Raw genomic sequence first — 12,713 nt, 5'->3', positions numbered from 1 at the left:
GTGAAGGTCAATTGCCAATATTACTAGCTAATTATGAATTCTATCAAATCAGCTCTAAAACCCGAATTAGACACTAAAAAATTAATAGTGTTACCTTTAAGTACCAAAATATATAACTTTTGTCAAATATATGTACCAGGTTGAATAAAAAAATAACACAAATACTACATTAAAAAAAGTGTCAAACTCGGATGCTAAATAATATATTAAACCTGAAATTGAACAAATCAAGTCCATCCTCAACCTAGTAATAGCTATGCAAAAGCTAGAACAGTTACTGAATTTATATTTATAATATATATATATATATATATATATTGTTATAATTGTTGATGCAAAATTTGATGATAAAGGTTGATGACGGTTTATCGAGAGGTATCTAATATTGTTTTAATGTTTTGATAGAAGAATAGGTGGTTTATCATTGAGTTTACAAAGTTTGTTTGGAACTGATTTACAATTATCTGATCCGTGAAAATGATTTGTATGATTTAACCTGAGTTTTTACATAGTTTATTGCTAAGTGAAATTGGTGGTTGAATATAATTATAGACTTCATTGTCTTACTATGAGATCCCATTTGAGTTCACTTTAGTGTCGGAGTCAAGGAGTCGGAAAATTTTCTATTTAGAACTTTTATATTTTTATTAAATTTTAAATTAATAACGGTAAAATTGTTTTACCTTCAAACATAATAAAATGTGAATAAATTTTTAAAAGTTATAAAGATATAGACTATTAAAATAACGAAATTATATTTTTATTATTGTAAAATAAACAATATAATTTCAGTCCCAAAATAATTTTCTGACTCCACCACTATTTCACTTTGATACGAAGTATTGATCATGTGTTACTGTGTTGCATGTGATGTAAATGTATGCAAGGCAATCTCTTCGAATGAAATAACTCTTTGATTACAAGTAATATGACTTTTCTGTTTATTTCTGTAAAAAGAAAGTTTTTTAAAATAATTGATTTAAACGAGATAATATATATAAATAATTAAGTTTGATAAAATATTTGCCTTCTTAAATATTGATGTGAAATTTAATAGATGGTTTAAAATTATATGAGCCGATTTTATCAGATTCCGATTACATAATAGATAATTCAAATTTTATTTTATGATCTTAAAACATTTTTTGTTTGGTTGATTACTCAGCTGAATAAATTATAGTTGTATTTTTAAAAATGCAATTCAACATGGTTTGAATAACTATTTATTTAATAATAATATTTTATAAATTTAATTACACAAAATATTGTTTAAATGTTAAAACAGAATTTGGAATAATGATTTAAATATTTTGAATTAACAAACAATAAAACGACTTTTTTACTCTAATAATATAAAAAAATAAATTAATTACGAAAATAGGCATTTGCTACAGTATTATGACGGTGTTGTCTAATATATTGACGGCACCAGATTAAAATGTGATGACCAAAAATATTCAGGGACCTAATATACAAATTTATCATTTTGATTGTCAATTGAAGAAACGATTTAAGGGCAGCCTGATATGGGGCACCAAACTTTAAACAGAGTAAATTACTTCATAAACTCCTTTGTTTATTATTATTTTTATTTTCACTTAACACCAAAAATAAAGAGGCCTCTTACCAATTGGTCCAAAGAAAAGATTTCTATCAAAAAATACTTTTGTAAAAAAGTCGATTCCAACTGGAAATAATTTTTATTTATTTTTAAAAAATAACTTTTTATTCAAATTATGTCTAATATAGCGCTTAACGGTATTCATAGTAGTTTTCTTTAGCTTACATTATATTTGAAAACTATAAATTTAACTAATAATTATAATTTATACATAATAATATTTTTCTAAAACTTTTATAATTATAATTTTATACCGTGTTCACAAATAAAATTGATAATAAAATTATAATTATTTCTCAAAAATAAATAAAATTTATTTTCAGTTGAATAAGCTTTTTATAAAAATAATTTTGGTAGAAATTTTTTGATTAATTGGTAAGAGCTCTCTATTTTGGTGTTAAAGTGAAATGAAAATAATAATAAATAACGGGGTTATAAAATAATTTACCCTATTTAAAGTTTGGTGCTGCACTTATATCTTCTTTTTTTTTTGCCAATCAAAACAGAAAATTTACAGATCAAGTCCCTGAATATTTTAAGTCATTACATTTCAGTCTAGCCCAATAAAACAGGTCTAGCCCACTAAACTTTGGAAAATATTGGTCTGATCACATTGGGCCAAGTCCATCCAAGTTCAACTATCATCCGAAAATCCCTTTTCTGTCCTCTTAAAAGTAAACTTGAAAATCATAAAAATCCCAAATCCCTAATTCTGGAATTAGACAGAGAGAACAATGGTGTGCATACGCAAGGCGACCATGGACGACCTACTGGCTATGCAAGCTTGCAACTTGCTTTGCCTTCCCGAGAATTACCAGATGAAATACTATTTCTACCACATCCTCTCTTGGCCTCAGCTTCTTTACGTCGCCGAGGACTACAACGGCCGCATCGTCGGTTACGTCCTCGCTAAGATGGAGGACGAAAGCAACGAGTGCCACGGCCACATTACCTCTCTCGCCGTCCTCCGCACTCACCGCAAGCTTGGCCTCGCCACTAAGCTCATGAACGCCGCCCAAGCCGCCATGGAGCAGGTCTCTTACCTTATTTATTTATTCATATTTCCTTTTTTTTTTTTGTGATAATGTAACGGAACATGAAGCTTTGGAAGTTTGATTTCTCCTCATATTGCCTATGTTATTGCTAATTAGAAACATATTTACTTGCAAATTCGAGAGTTGCTTTGTTATATTTTGAAAGCAAAAAGCAGACGATGATTGTAGGCGAAGTAAAACTTAATAATCTAATATTTGTATGAAGAAATACTGAATGGTTTTGCTTTTTATATAGAATGCTTATGTGAGAATTACTGTTCCATTTAGGGTTTGTTTTTAGCAGTTCTTGAATAAATTGAATGCAAAATTAATCAGAAAGGAAGAAGAAAACTTTTGCATTCTTCATTACCAATGGACAAATTGATGCAGGTGTTTGGAGCAGAGTATGTGTCGCTGCATGTGAGGAAGAGTAACAGGGCAGCGTTTAATCTGTATACCCAGACGTTGGGATATAAGATTCATGATGTGGAGGCCAAGTATTATGCAGATGGGGAGGATGCATATGACATGAGGAAGCAGTTGAAAGGAAAGACGAACCATCATCATGGTCATCATCATCACCACCACCACCACCACCATCATGGTGGTGGATGTTGTTCAGGTGATGCAAGAAGTGGAGAAGCAGCTCATACACGAGGAGACTCGAAATCAGAGTCAAAAGCTAGCACAAAATCTGATTCCAAAACTGGATGATTACTGGAGGTAAACACAAGTATATGGAGAACTATGCGTGGTATTTGTGGCTCATGGTATTTTAGTTTGTTTATTGAAGTAATAATCTGACTGGAGATTTCAAAACTATTTGGCTTGCTACATGGGATTTAGTATGAACACTGCTGATGCAATGGTGTCTGTACTGTCTGTGTTTTACAATGCTTTTTTGTCCGGATTCTGGTCAGATGTTTTCTTGTTCCACCTTGCGTTTTAAACAATAGAAATAGCTCTTTGCATTTCACTTTATGCATTCATGGTTATGGCTTGTTGACATCTCTGCTCCCTTTGTATTCAATGCTTGTTGATGATCCTTTTTCAAGCACTTTCCCTTCATGTTTTCCTTTACTTATGCAAGATACGAAGTGTTGCTCCTTGTGAACCGAATCAAATGTTAGTTGAGAAATTACAAGGATGCATTATGATATTGATATATTTATATATATATATAGAGAGAGAGAGGTCTAATTAATATTTTCAGATAAAAGTGGATTATGTGGCTGTCTGCAACTAGAGTGGCTAGTTGTTGGTAGTCTATTCTTTGGGAGCATATTGATATTAAGTAGTTGGCTATCTGCCAATCCTGGTGATGGCATGGGAGGCTCTTGTACTTGAATCTTAAAGTTGGAGTTTGTGTTCCAGTGGCCCGTAACAATCAATACTTGAACCTTTGTTTCACGGCATTCTCTATGATGGTGGATGTCTTTTGAACATTCTCGAGATATGGCTATGGAGAGGGTTTAGAATTATTTGACAGTGGAGTTTTGTGGAAATGGATATGATTGTAAGACGTTGTTTCCCATGTACCAAAAAAAAAAAAAAAAAAAAAAACAGAAGAAAACCAGTTAAAAGGTATGAATCTCGAGAAGGGGTGTCTTGTTCAGTGTTCACGTCATCTGTCATCAATGGTCTTAAGCACAAATGAGACAGGCACTTGAATTCTGCCTCAGCCCAGTGCAAATCCAAAGATAGTTCAATGGTCATTTTTCCATTGGTATCTTCTCCTGCTGTGGATGGATGTTTTCAAATCTATCGTCACTTCGCTATCGGGATGTTCTGTTTCAACATATGCCTCACTCTATTATAGATGTGTAATTTTGAAAATTATTGTTATCTCCGTAGATGTTGGATATATCCATCTTTGTCTATTTTTGTATTAATTCGATTTTTGTTAGTTATTTTTAATATTTGTCTTTTCAACATAATTCTTTAAGAATATTTAAAAATTGATAACTTTGGGACAAAATTCCCAACCAAAAATAGAAGGATTTATGTTGGAAAGCAGAAATCAAATAAATGTTTGAATATTAGTTTGAGAAAAATGGATGGCATGAAACAGTGTACAAGGAATTAGGGTTTTAATATGCATATACATAACAAAAAATCCAGGATAGTTTTCTCTCCTAATTGTTTGTCCAGTATGAGGGGTCGGGTTTCTAACATGATCTAGGGAAATACTTGGGTTTCCCTTTACATGTCGAAAGGGTAACTCGTAGAGATTATTATTACATTATCAAGAAAGTTAAGTTAAAAGGCTTGGAAAGCAAATCTCCTCTCCCCTGCGGAGAGACACCTATTTATCCAATCTACGATCGCCATCATTCCAAATTATTTTATGCAGTTTCGCCTACTTTTGTTCTTAACCAACTTGATCGTTAAATCGAGATTTTCTCTAGAGTGGAAGACAGGGAACAAAGAAATTACATTTGGTTAATTGAGATTCGGTGGCATGATGGAAGGATCATGGAGGATAAGGCCTCCAAATAGCTAAATTTAAAAATCAAGCTCACTTGGTGAAATTGGGATGGCGACTCATTAAAGAGAAGGATACGCTTCGGGCAAAGACTCTTTTAACAAAATACGTGTAGGCACCTTCTATCTTTGCGTAATACATGTAGGACTTGGAAGTCACTTGGGAACATAAGTCATATCTTTGCATTTGGTCTTTAGATGGGGTGATAGGGATGACCGTTTACTGAATTTCTGGCATGATAACTAGTTTAAATTAGATGCCTTTAGAGATATTTTATAGGGACCTCTACTACAAGATGAAGGTATTAGGACCTTCCACCACCTTAGTGATAGTTGGGTTGCGTAAGGGCTCTCAATTATTTCGGTCCAATTACCTCAAGAACTCTCGAAGCCTTTTGTTTTTTTTAAGCACGCCTGTCCTTAATTCCTCTAACGATAGTGGTACTTTATGTTGGGTTCCTCGAGTAATGGCTGCTTTAATCTTTCGAGTGCAGATTCCCTCATTACAAGCAGGAATTTCGCTGTAGCCCTCAAAAGAAACTAATCTCTGAAAATCTATCTGGAAAGTTAGAATTCCCCCCAAAATAAAAATTTTCTTGTAGAGTGGTCATAAGGCTTTTCTCTGCTCAAAGAATCTAAATGCAAAGGCACTTTGCCCCCTTTGCTGTAGCTCCCAAGAAGACATCGGTCATCTCTTTAGAGAATGCTCCATCAAAGAAGGTCTATGGAAAAATCTCTACAACTGTATTCAATTCATACCTCCTGCCTCTCACTGTTGGGAAGATTGGATTTCTACGAATCTTTTGTCTAAAACTTGAATAAACAAACTAAAGGTACTCTGAAATACCTTATTTGTATTTGCACTATGAAAAATTTGGTTGTTTAGGAATGCCTGTATTTTTGGGAATTCTCGTCCCTTTGAGAGTTTTGTATCTAGAGTCTTTTCAACAAGAAGGAAATTTGTGGCCATCTTCCCATTTGCTAGAAGAGTGTCCCCTTTCATCTTTCATTCTACTGATGTGGAAACTACTTCCAAGGGGTTGGTACAAACTCAACACAGATGAATCATCCTTAGGTAACCTTGGGAAAGAGAGGGCGGGAGCACTAATTCGAGACCATGAGGGGAATTGGATTATTGGAGCTTATTGACATATCCCAATATCAACTAGGGTAGAAGCAGAATTGTGGGCCCTAAGGGATGGCTACAGTTAGCAATTAGTCAGAATAACGAAAACATTGAGATTGAACTTGATACTACCACTGACATTCATTTTATAAAATTTGAATTAAACTCTAATATGTTTTTTGTCACCTTTGATTAATGAGTTCAAGATGCTCCTTCAGTCTTTGACCACTAACACTTAGAAGCGAGTATTTTGAGAAGGGAATAAATGTGCGGATGCATTAGCTCAATTAAAGAGTAATCTCAGTTTACCTCTCTCTTGGGCAATTTAAATTTCTAAAATTTACTTTGTATTTGCAACCTTCTCCCTAGTTGGTTTAACTCTTACCATTAGCTGATAAGCAGAGGTGTATTATGTATCAAATGACTTTGTAGTTAAGTTTTAATAAATTATAGTTCTCTTTTCGACAATATATATATAATTTTACCTGATGAGTAGGGTGAATAAAGTAATTGTGATAATTTAATATGGTAAGCAGGGTGAGTAAAATAATTACTAAAATTGTTGAATAAAAACTATCTGCCCCTCTCGTTTGAAGTGAAATCATTCGAAATTTATAGTTATACCATCTATAATAATAATAATAATAATATGAGTAACCCTGGCAGGGCAGCCATAACAGTTGGACATTATATAACACCCGAAACAAAAGGCTCAAACTTGGCACATATTCAGTGCGGTTAAATTCTATAATTAATCCTAATAATTTACACAACTTGTTTAGATTTAGCAAATTTATAAATTTCAAATCCAATGCGATAGCATGAAATAAACGGTAAATAAAAGCAAACGCTACATCAAAGCACTGTATTAATGCTAAATCATAAGAAAAAGATCTAATATTAAAAAATACATATCTGAATTTATAAAGAATTCATCAAAGAAATTATATACGTTTTTATATAATTAAAAAAGAAACTCTAAATGAATTCAGAATTTGTTTCTGAAATTATATTTTCTCAGATATTACAAAAATAAAATTACTAAAAATTAAAAAATATATACATTATTTTATATAACTTTAGAAAAATATTATTTATATAAATTGAAAACTATTAAAATTATACAATTTTTTTTCAAAAATTAAAACTTTAAAATACTTTTTGATTAAATTAAATATTTTTAATTAAAATTGACTAATAATTACAAACTCATGAAGCATAGAGACTAACTTTATAAACTTAAAGTAAAAGCACTGATAATTTAGCAAATTCAGTACACTGACTAATTATAGAATTTCAACTTTTTTCTTAATACAACAATACATTTTCCTGAACCAAGCAACTTGGGTTTAGATCTCTTAATTGAATCAGAAACAACTTGGGAGAGAAGGGGTGGGGTTGTCAGCAAAATCAGAGTCATCCCACCAACCACAATATGACTTTATTATTCTTATTTTTTTAAGGTTAAAATATATCATAGTTTTATATACACTTCACAAATTTAGAATTTAATGCATATACTTTAAATTTTAAAAAGTAAAAACACAATGACGAAGAGGACAAGTACTTATAACATATTTTAATTTCTTTTTAAAAATGTCCAAACCTCAACAAATAGGAAACAAACTATAAAGAGGAATATGGGAAAACTGAGGGGGGAACTATTTCCATAGCAACATAATAATTACATGTTAGCTGCGTTGAAATAATGAATTGCCTAGTTGAAACCCAAAATAGTTTATCTCAGACAAACTACAAAACTTTAAGAAAGAAAGAGGAATCCTTTCTGGACTCTGGAGTGAGCCACGCAGAATTTTCAACCTGTACAATTCACACCAACTTCAATCTTTTATTTGCAATTCAAATGCTTTTTATGTTTTATAGATATGATTTGAATGGGTATGGCATGTGCTCTGTCTTATCATTTCGCATATGCATATCAACAACTTGTGATGATATGGAACTAGAAACTAATGGACCTACCTGTTGGGTGATTCTCAACTTTCTCAGCTCCCCTTCTGCTACTTGGCTGGGCCATTGCTTGACCCTGTCAAAGGTGAAACTCGTAATTAGTATGTCTCAATGTGATTGAGGTGGTGTTTTGTCAGAATCAGACATCTTAGGAAGAAAATTTTCTTTAAGATATTGTCATGAGTGAATCAAATCAAGCCTAGAAATAGACATGAATGCCCTGATTTGGAGGCAAGATGGCATGCATTACCTGTGGATGGGGTATTTGCATAGTTTGGTGAAGACCAATATACTGCTGGGCCTGGTTTAGGTTTTGCATGAAAAGCGGGTTTGGGATGGGGTCAGATTGATTGCTTGGTTGGAATCTTGATGGGTCAGGAGCTGGAATTGATGGTGGCATATGAAAGGCTGGCATAGGAATCCTTGGACCCAAATGAGCTGCAGCTGCCAATGTTGGTAACGCTGAACCAGCCACAACGTTGGGAAATGACATCATTGGCCTAATTATTCCCATATCCATGCCCATACTCATCCCAATTCCCATTGGGGATATATACTGCTGAACACCTGGAAACATTGGGACCATGCCACAACCCATAGACATCATCTGCGGAAAGATTGTTATGCACATTATTGATTTTTGGTAAAATGAATTCCATAAATCCTGAAGCTTATGTTAGTCCAATTTAGTTTTCAGCCATTTTTGTCTCTTTCTCACAACTCATTTGAGTTATTTATTAAGCATGCTAACGAATCAAAGGACACTTAATGCAATTATGCCAGAAAATTTTCTGGTGTTGATTGTTGATCAAGGGCTTTTTAGTGTTGTAGCATTAAGTCATGATTGATGACCCACACGACTGAAAAGAAAAGACACAAGTTAATATTGTTGGCATTTTACACCTATAAATAGAGTTGAAAGAAGAAAACTTTTTGGCACATCTTTCATTAACCATAACCAAATAATACATACCTGAACTTGCATCTGAAGTGATTTCAAGTAATCAATTGCATCATCCAGCATTGAAGCTTTATCTGACTGAGATTCACAAATATGGAATATGTCAATATTGGCAAAGAGAGAAATGTACAAATGGTCAATGACAAACAAACCTTGTTGCAACGAGGTATAAGTTCTTGCAAAGCCCTCATCTTTTCATTTATACGATCCCTGCGTCTCTGCACGTAAACGCCATGTAATTAACCAGAAGAAGAAGAAGAACAAATTCAATAACACTACTCTAATTAATGTCAATATATAAGATACTGACCCTCTCGGAGAGGTTATGGACCTCTGCAGCACGAGACCTTTTTGCAGATGTGGATCCACGCGTTTGTTTCTTCGTGTCAGCCGATTCAAACTCAGCATTCTTTGGCAACATTAATAAAAGCTATCAGTAAAAAGAAAATTGAATTTTGATATAAAGAAAAAGATAAGTAACATTTGGGTGATCTATACTAATGAAAACCAGGTTAAGGCTGAATATTCTTTCAGAATTCCCATGCATCCAAGCAACGTAAACACTAGACTAAAGAATCTCTTAATAAAAAAATAAAAAAAAAGAAGAAGAAGAAGTTTTAAGCCAATTAAATACATTAAAAAATTATAAACTTTTTTTTACTCTAAAAAAATTTACTAAATGATATCTTAAAAGGATGCCCAAAAAGAAAAAGAAAATCCAAGAGCCCACTGACAAACAACCATTGGGTGTTAGTGTAAGTGTAACGCTCCCTCCATCACTCTAAAAATATAATAAATTCCAAATCTTTTCACTTCCACTTGATACTGCAAACCTCTTTCCTCCTCCAATCATCCAAGTCATGTCCACCTTTCAATGATATCGTACACGTGGCGTTTCTACAGTCCCCAAATAATGCACCAAGTGTCCAGTGGTGGCAGTGAGCCGGTAGTGACAAGGAGAAGGGTGCTCATGTTAAAAGACGTTACCCACGGCGCACGTTAGCCGAGACAACAGATAACTTTTTACATTTTTAAACTCCAATAAAACTAACCTCGCTGTGACATTCGGCTTCGTCCAGTTCTCTGCCTTTACGCTTCCGGTCTTCAGCCGAGGCCGCCTTTTGAGCCGTAGGTTCAGCGCTAGCACTGGAGCCTCCAGGTGATGATGTCACGGTGACCTCGCACGTGGCTAAACTGCCTTTGTTGGCACCCAGTCTGACGTCAGCTGATTGCAAATAGGGTACTCCGGCGGCGCTCATGTTGGCGTTGGCATTGTTGTTGTTGTTGTTGTTGTTGTTGTTCCCGCCAGATGCCGCCTCAGTGTTGCTTGGCATAGCCTGAGCGGCTCTCAATTCAGGAGCTGCCGCCGGAGTATTGCTCGAATCAACGACCGTCGATTCCCCCATTACACTCTTCGAATTCGAGAGTTCAGATTGCTCCGCCCTCGCCGTTATATGCCTCGAGAAGTGAGAGAAGTTGTGGATCCTTGCCGGCTCCAACTCATTCCTCCTAGCCGGCGGTACCGGGGGCCTAGGAACTGATTCGTTAGCTGAAGCAGAAACCGAAACTTGAGAAACTCTTTTAAGTATAGGAGGAGTGGAAGTTGCCACAGTGGAGCTCACGCAAGGTGCGACGGCAGCGGTGGGGGAGGAGGAGGGTGGATAGAGGAGATCAGTGCAGAAATCGTGGTCGAAGTTTGTGTCGCTGATAGGATAGTGAAGCCACGAAGCCATTTCATCTTCTTGCATGAAGAGATGATCGGTAACCAATTGCTGTTGCTCTTGATGATGATGACGACGATGCTTGTGAGATGGTGATGATGACCGGATCTCCCTGGGAGCCGAATGATCGGCGTCGAGAAGTTTGAACGACGGCAATTTCTTCATAGATCGTTGATTTTGGCTCTGCATAACAACTTGTCCGTTTTGCCACAACAGCTCCATGATTTCATCCTCTGGTCTGTTTTTGTATTTTATCAGTTCACAATTTTCATAGTACATGAGATTAAAAAGAAAAAAACAGAGGAAAAAAAATGAAGATTACCTGGGCGGAGGCTTTTCAACTCGAGTTAAACTAGGAGGTGAAAGGATTGCATAATCGTCTTCCATTTCGAAATCTGGAACGCAGTGATTCATCCTATATATATATATATATATATATATGGAAAATTAAAAATAAAAAAGGAAAAGGTCACCTAATTGAACTAATTAAGCTAAGAAAATCGAAGAATTGTTTCTCTGGAAATTATTTTGAAAAGAAAAAACGGAAAAAGGGAGTGTTATCTTGGTTGAAGTATGCGCTATACATGTTTTAGCTGTTGGCAATGAAATTGATGGTGAAGAAAAAACTAGACACAAAAAGGAAAACAGAACTGAAAATCTGAATCCATGTGTCGCCTACTGCTGCTGTCTTATATCTATCTCTCTTAGCAGCGTTAAAATAAACATAACTTTTCTTCTTTAGTTTTTCCTAAGATTTTTCTGTCGGCTGTAGGTTTTTTTTTTTAAATAAAAAGATAAAGTGTTCTCTCACTTCCCTCTTTGCATTTCGACAATACGTATGATTAAAACTATTTAAATATATAATAGTAATTTTATCAATATTAAATTATTGTGCCAATAATGCCTTGATTGTGTTGATAAATTTAAAGTTTTACTATTTTTCTAAATAAAATTTAAATTTTATTGTATGTAAATATTATATGTAAATTTTTTTTAAATTGTTTCGGTTATATTTCAAGTTTAAATTTTGTTATTTTGATAGTCTAAATTTAAATATCATCATGTGTGAATGTTATGTACATTTTTTCAAATTATTTTGTATTTTTGTCTCACCATATGTGACCCTATCCAAATATATTACGACTTTTAATTCGTTGTGCTTTTGTATTGAGTTTATTCTAATTATAATTGATTAGATATATTTTAATTTTTAGTTTGTTGTGCTTTTATTGAATTGATTTTGATTCTAATTAATTAAAAAATTATTTTTATTGTACTTGTACTTATACATTTTTGAAAATTATTTATAAAACTTAGAATAGTATTATATATTGTTTTCTGTTTAATACTCAAATTTTTTCTTTTTTAATTGTGAAAAAAATATTAAGTAATACGCATATTTAAAGCTATATTCCTCTCAAAGAGGAAAATGTTTTCTTAAATATATTTTAAAGAAAACAATTTTGTAGTGCATAATACCTCAAGTACCTTACATTTATTTTTTGAAAATAATCAATTTAGTTTTTATTAATAAGGGATTGGGATCGAGTGTCCATTAAATACATCTGAAGCAATTAATAAAAAATAGTAATCAAGAAATAAAATTAATTCTTAAAAGGAACTAAAAGGAAAAACTAAAATTTTTCTAAAAATCCTTCAAGTTACCAGAATTAAAATTCATTAATGGAGAGTAAGTTAGGAGCGGAGATTAAAGTTATCTTTAAATAAATAAATAAAATTCTTAATCCAAATAATAGGACTGGAATACGTAGAAACTCATGGTAACTCTATAAAA

The 12,713-nt window shown here is 33.4% G+C and overlaps 2 protein-coding genes across 3 annotated transcripts; one reads left to right on the top strand and one right to left on the bottom strand.

Moving 5' to 3' along the window:
* The first annotated feature begins 2,278 nt into the window (after positions 1-2,278).
* On the top strand, positions 2,279-3,631 carry LOC108489505 (N-terminal acetyltransferase A complex catalytic subunit NAA10). The gene is made up of 2 exons (XM_017794102.2): positions 2,279-2,655; positions 3,046-3,631. The coding sequence occupies exons 1-2, from the start codon at positions 2,356-2,358 to the stop codon at positions 3,367-3,369; spliced, it is 624 nt and encodes a 207-aa protein (XP_017649591.1). The 5' UTR covers positions 2,279-2,355; the 3' UTR covers positions 3,370-3,631.
* A 4,134-nt stretch (positions 3,632-7,765) lies between these two features.
* Positions 7,766-11,746, bottom strand: LOC108489722 (transcription factor PIF1). 2 transcript variants are annotated; one of them, XM_017794434.2, is made up of 8 exons: positions 11,241-11,746; positions 10,250-11,156; positions 9,508-9,606; positions 9,350-9,415; positions 9,210-9,275; positions 8,487-8,843; positions 8,249-8,312; positions 7,766-8,086 (listed from the first exon to the last, which is right to left on the bottom strand). In XM_017794434.2, the coding sequence occupies exons 1-8, from the start codon at positions 11,330-11,332 to the stop codon at positions 8,082-8,084; spliced, it is 1,656 nt and encodes a 551-aa protein (XP_017649923.1). In that variant the 5' UTR covers positions 11,333-11,746; the 3' UTR covers positions 7,766-8,081. The 2 variants fall into 2 exon arrangements, with proteins under 2 accessions (XP_017649923.1, XP_017649922.1); XM_017794433.2 differs by having other exon boundaries at positions 7,819-8,312.
* Between the last annotated feature and the right edge of the window lie 967 nt (positions 11,747-12,713).

This window comes from Gossypium arboreum, chromosome 11 (assembly GCF_025698485.1).
Source record: "Gossypium arboreum isolate Shixiya-1 chromosome 11, ASM2569848v2, whole genome shotgun sequence".
Classification (NCBI taxonomy): Eukaryota; Viridiplantae; Streptophyta; class Magnoliopsida; order Malvales; family Malvaceae; genus Gossypium; species Gossypium arboreum.
The sequence above is the reverse complement of the archived record's forward strand: the minus strand, read 5'-3'. Positions and strand labels throughout refer to the sequence as shown.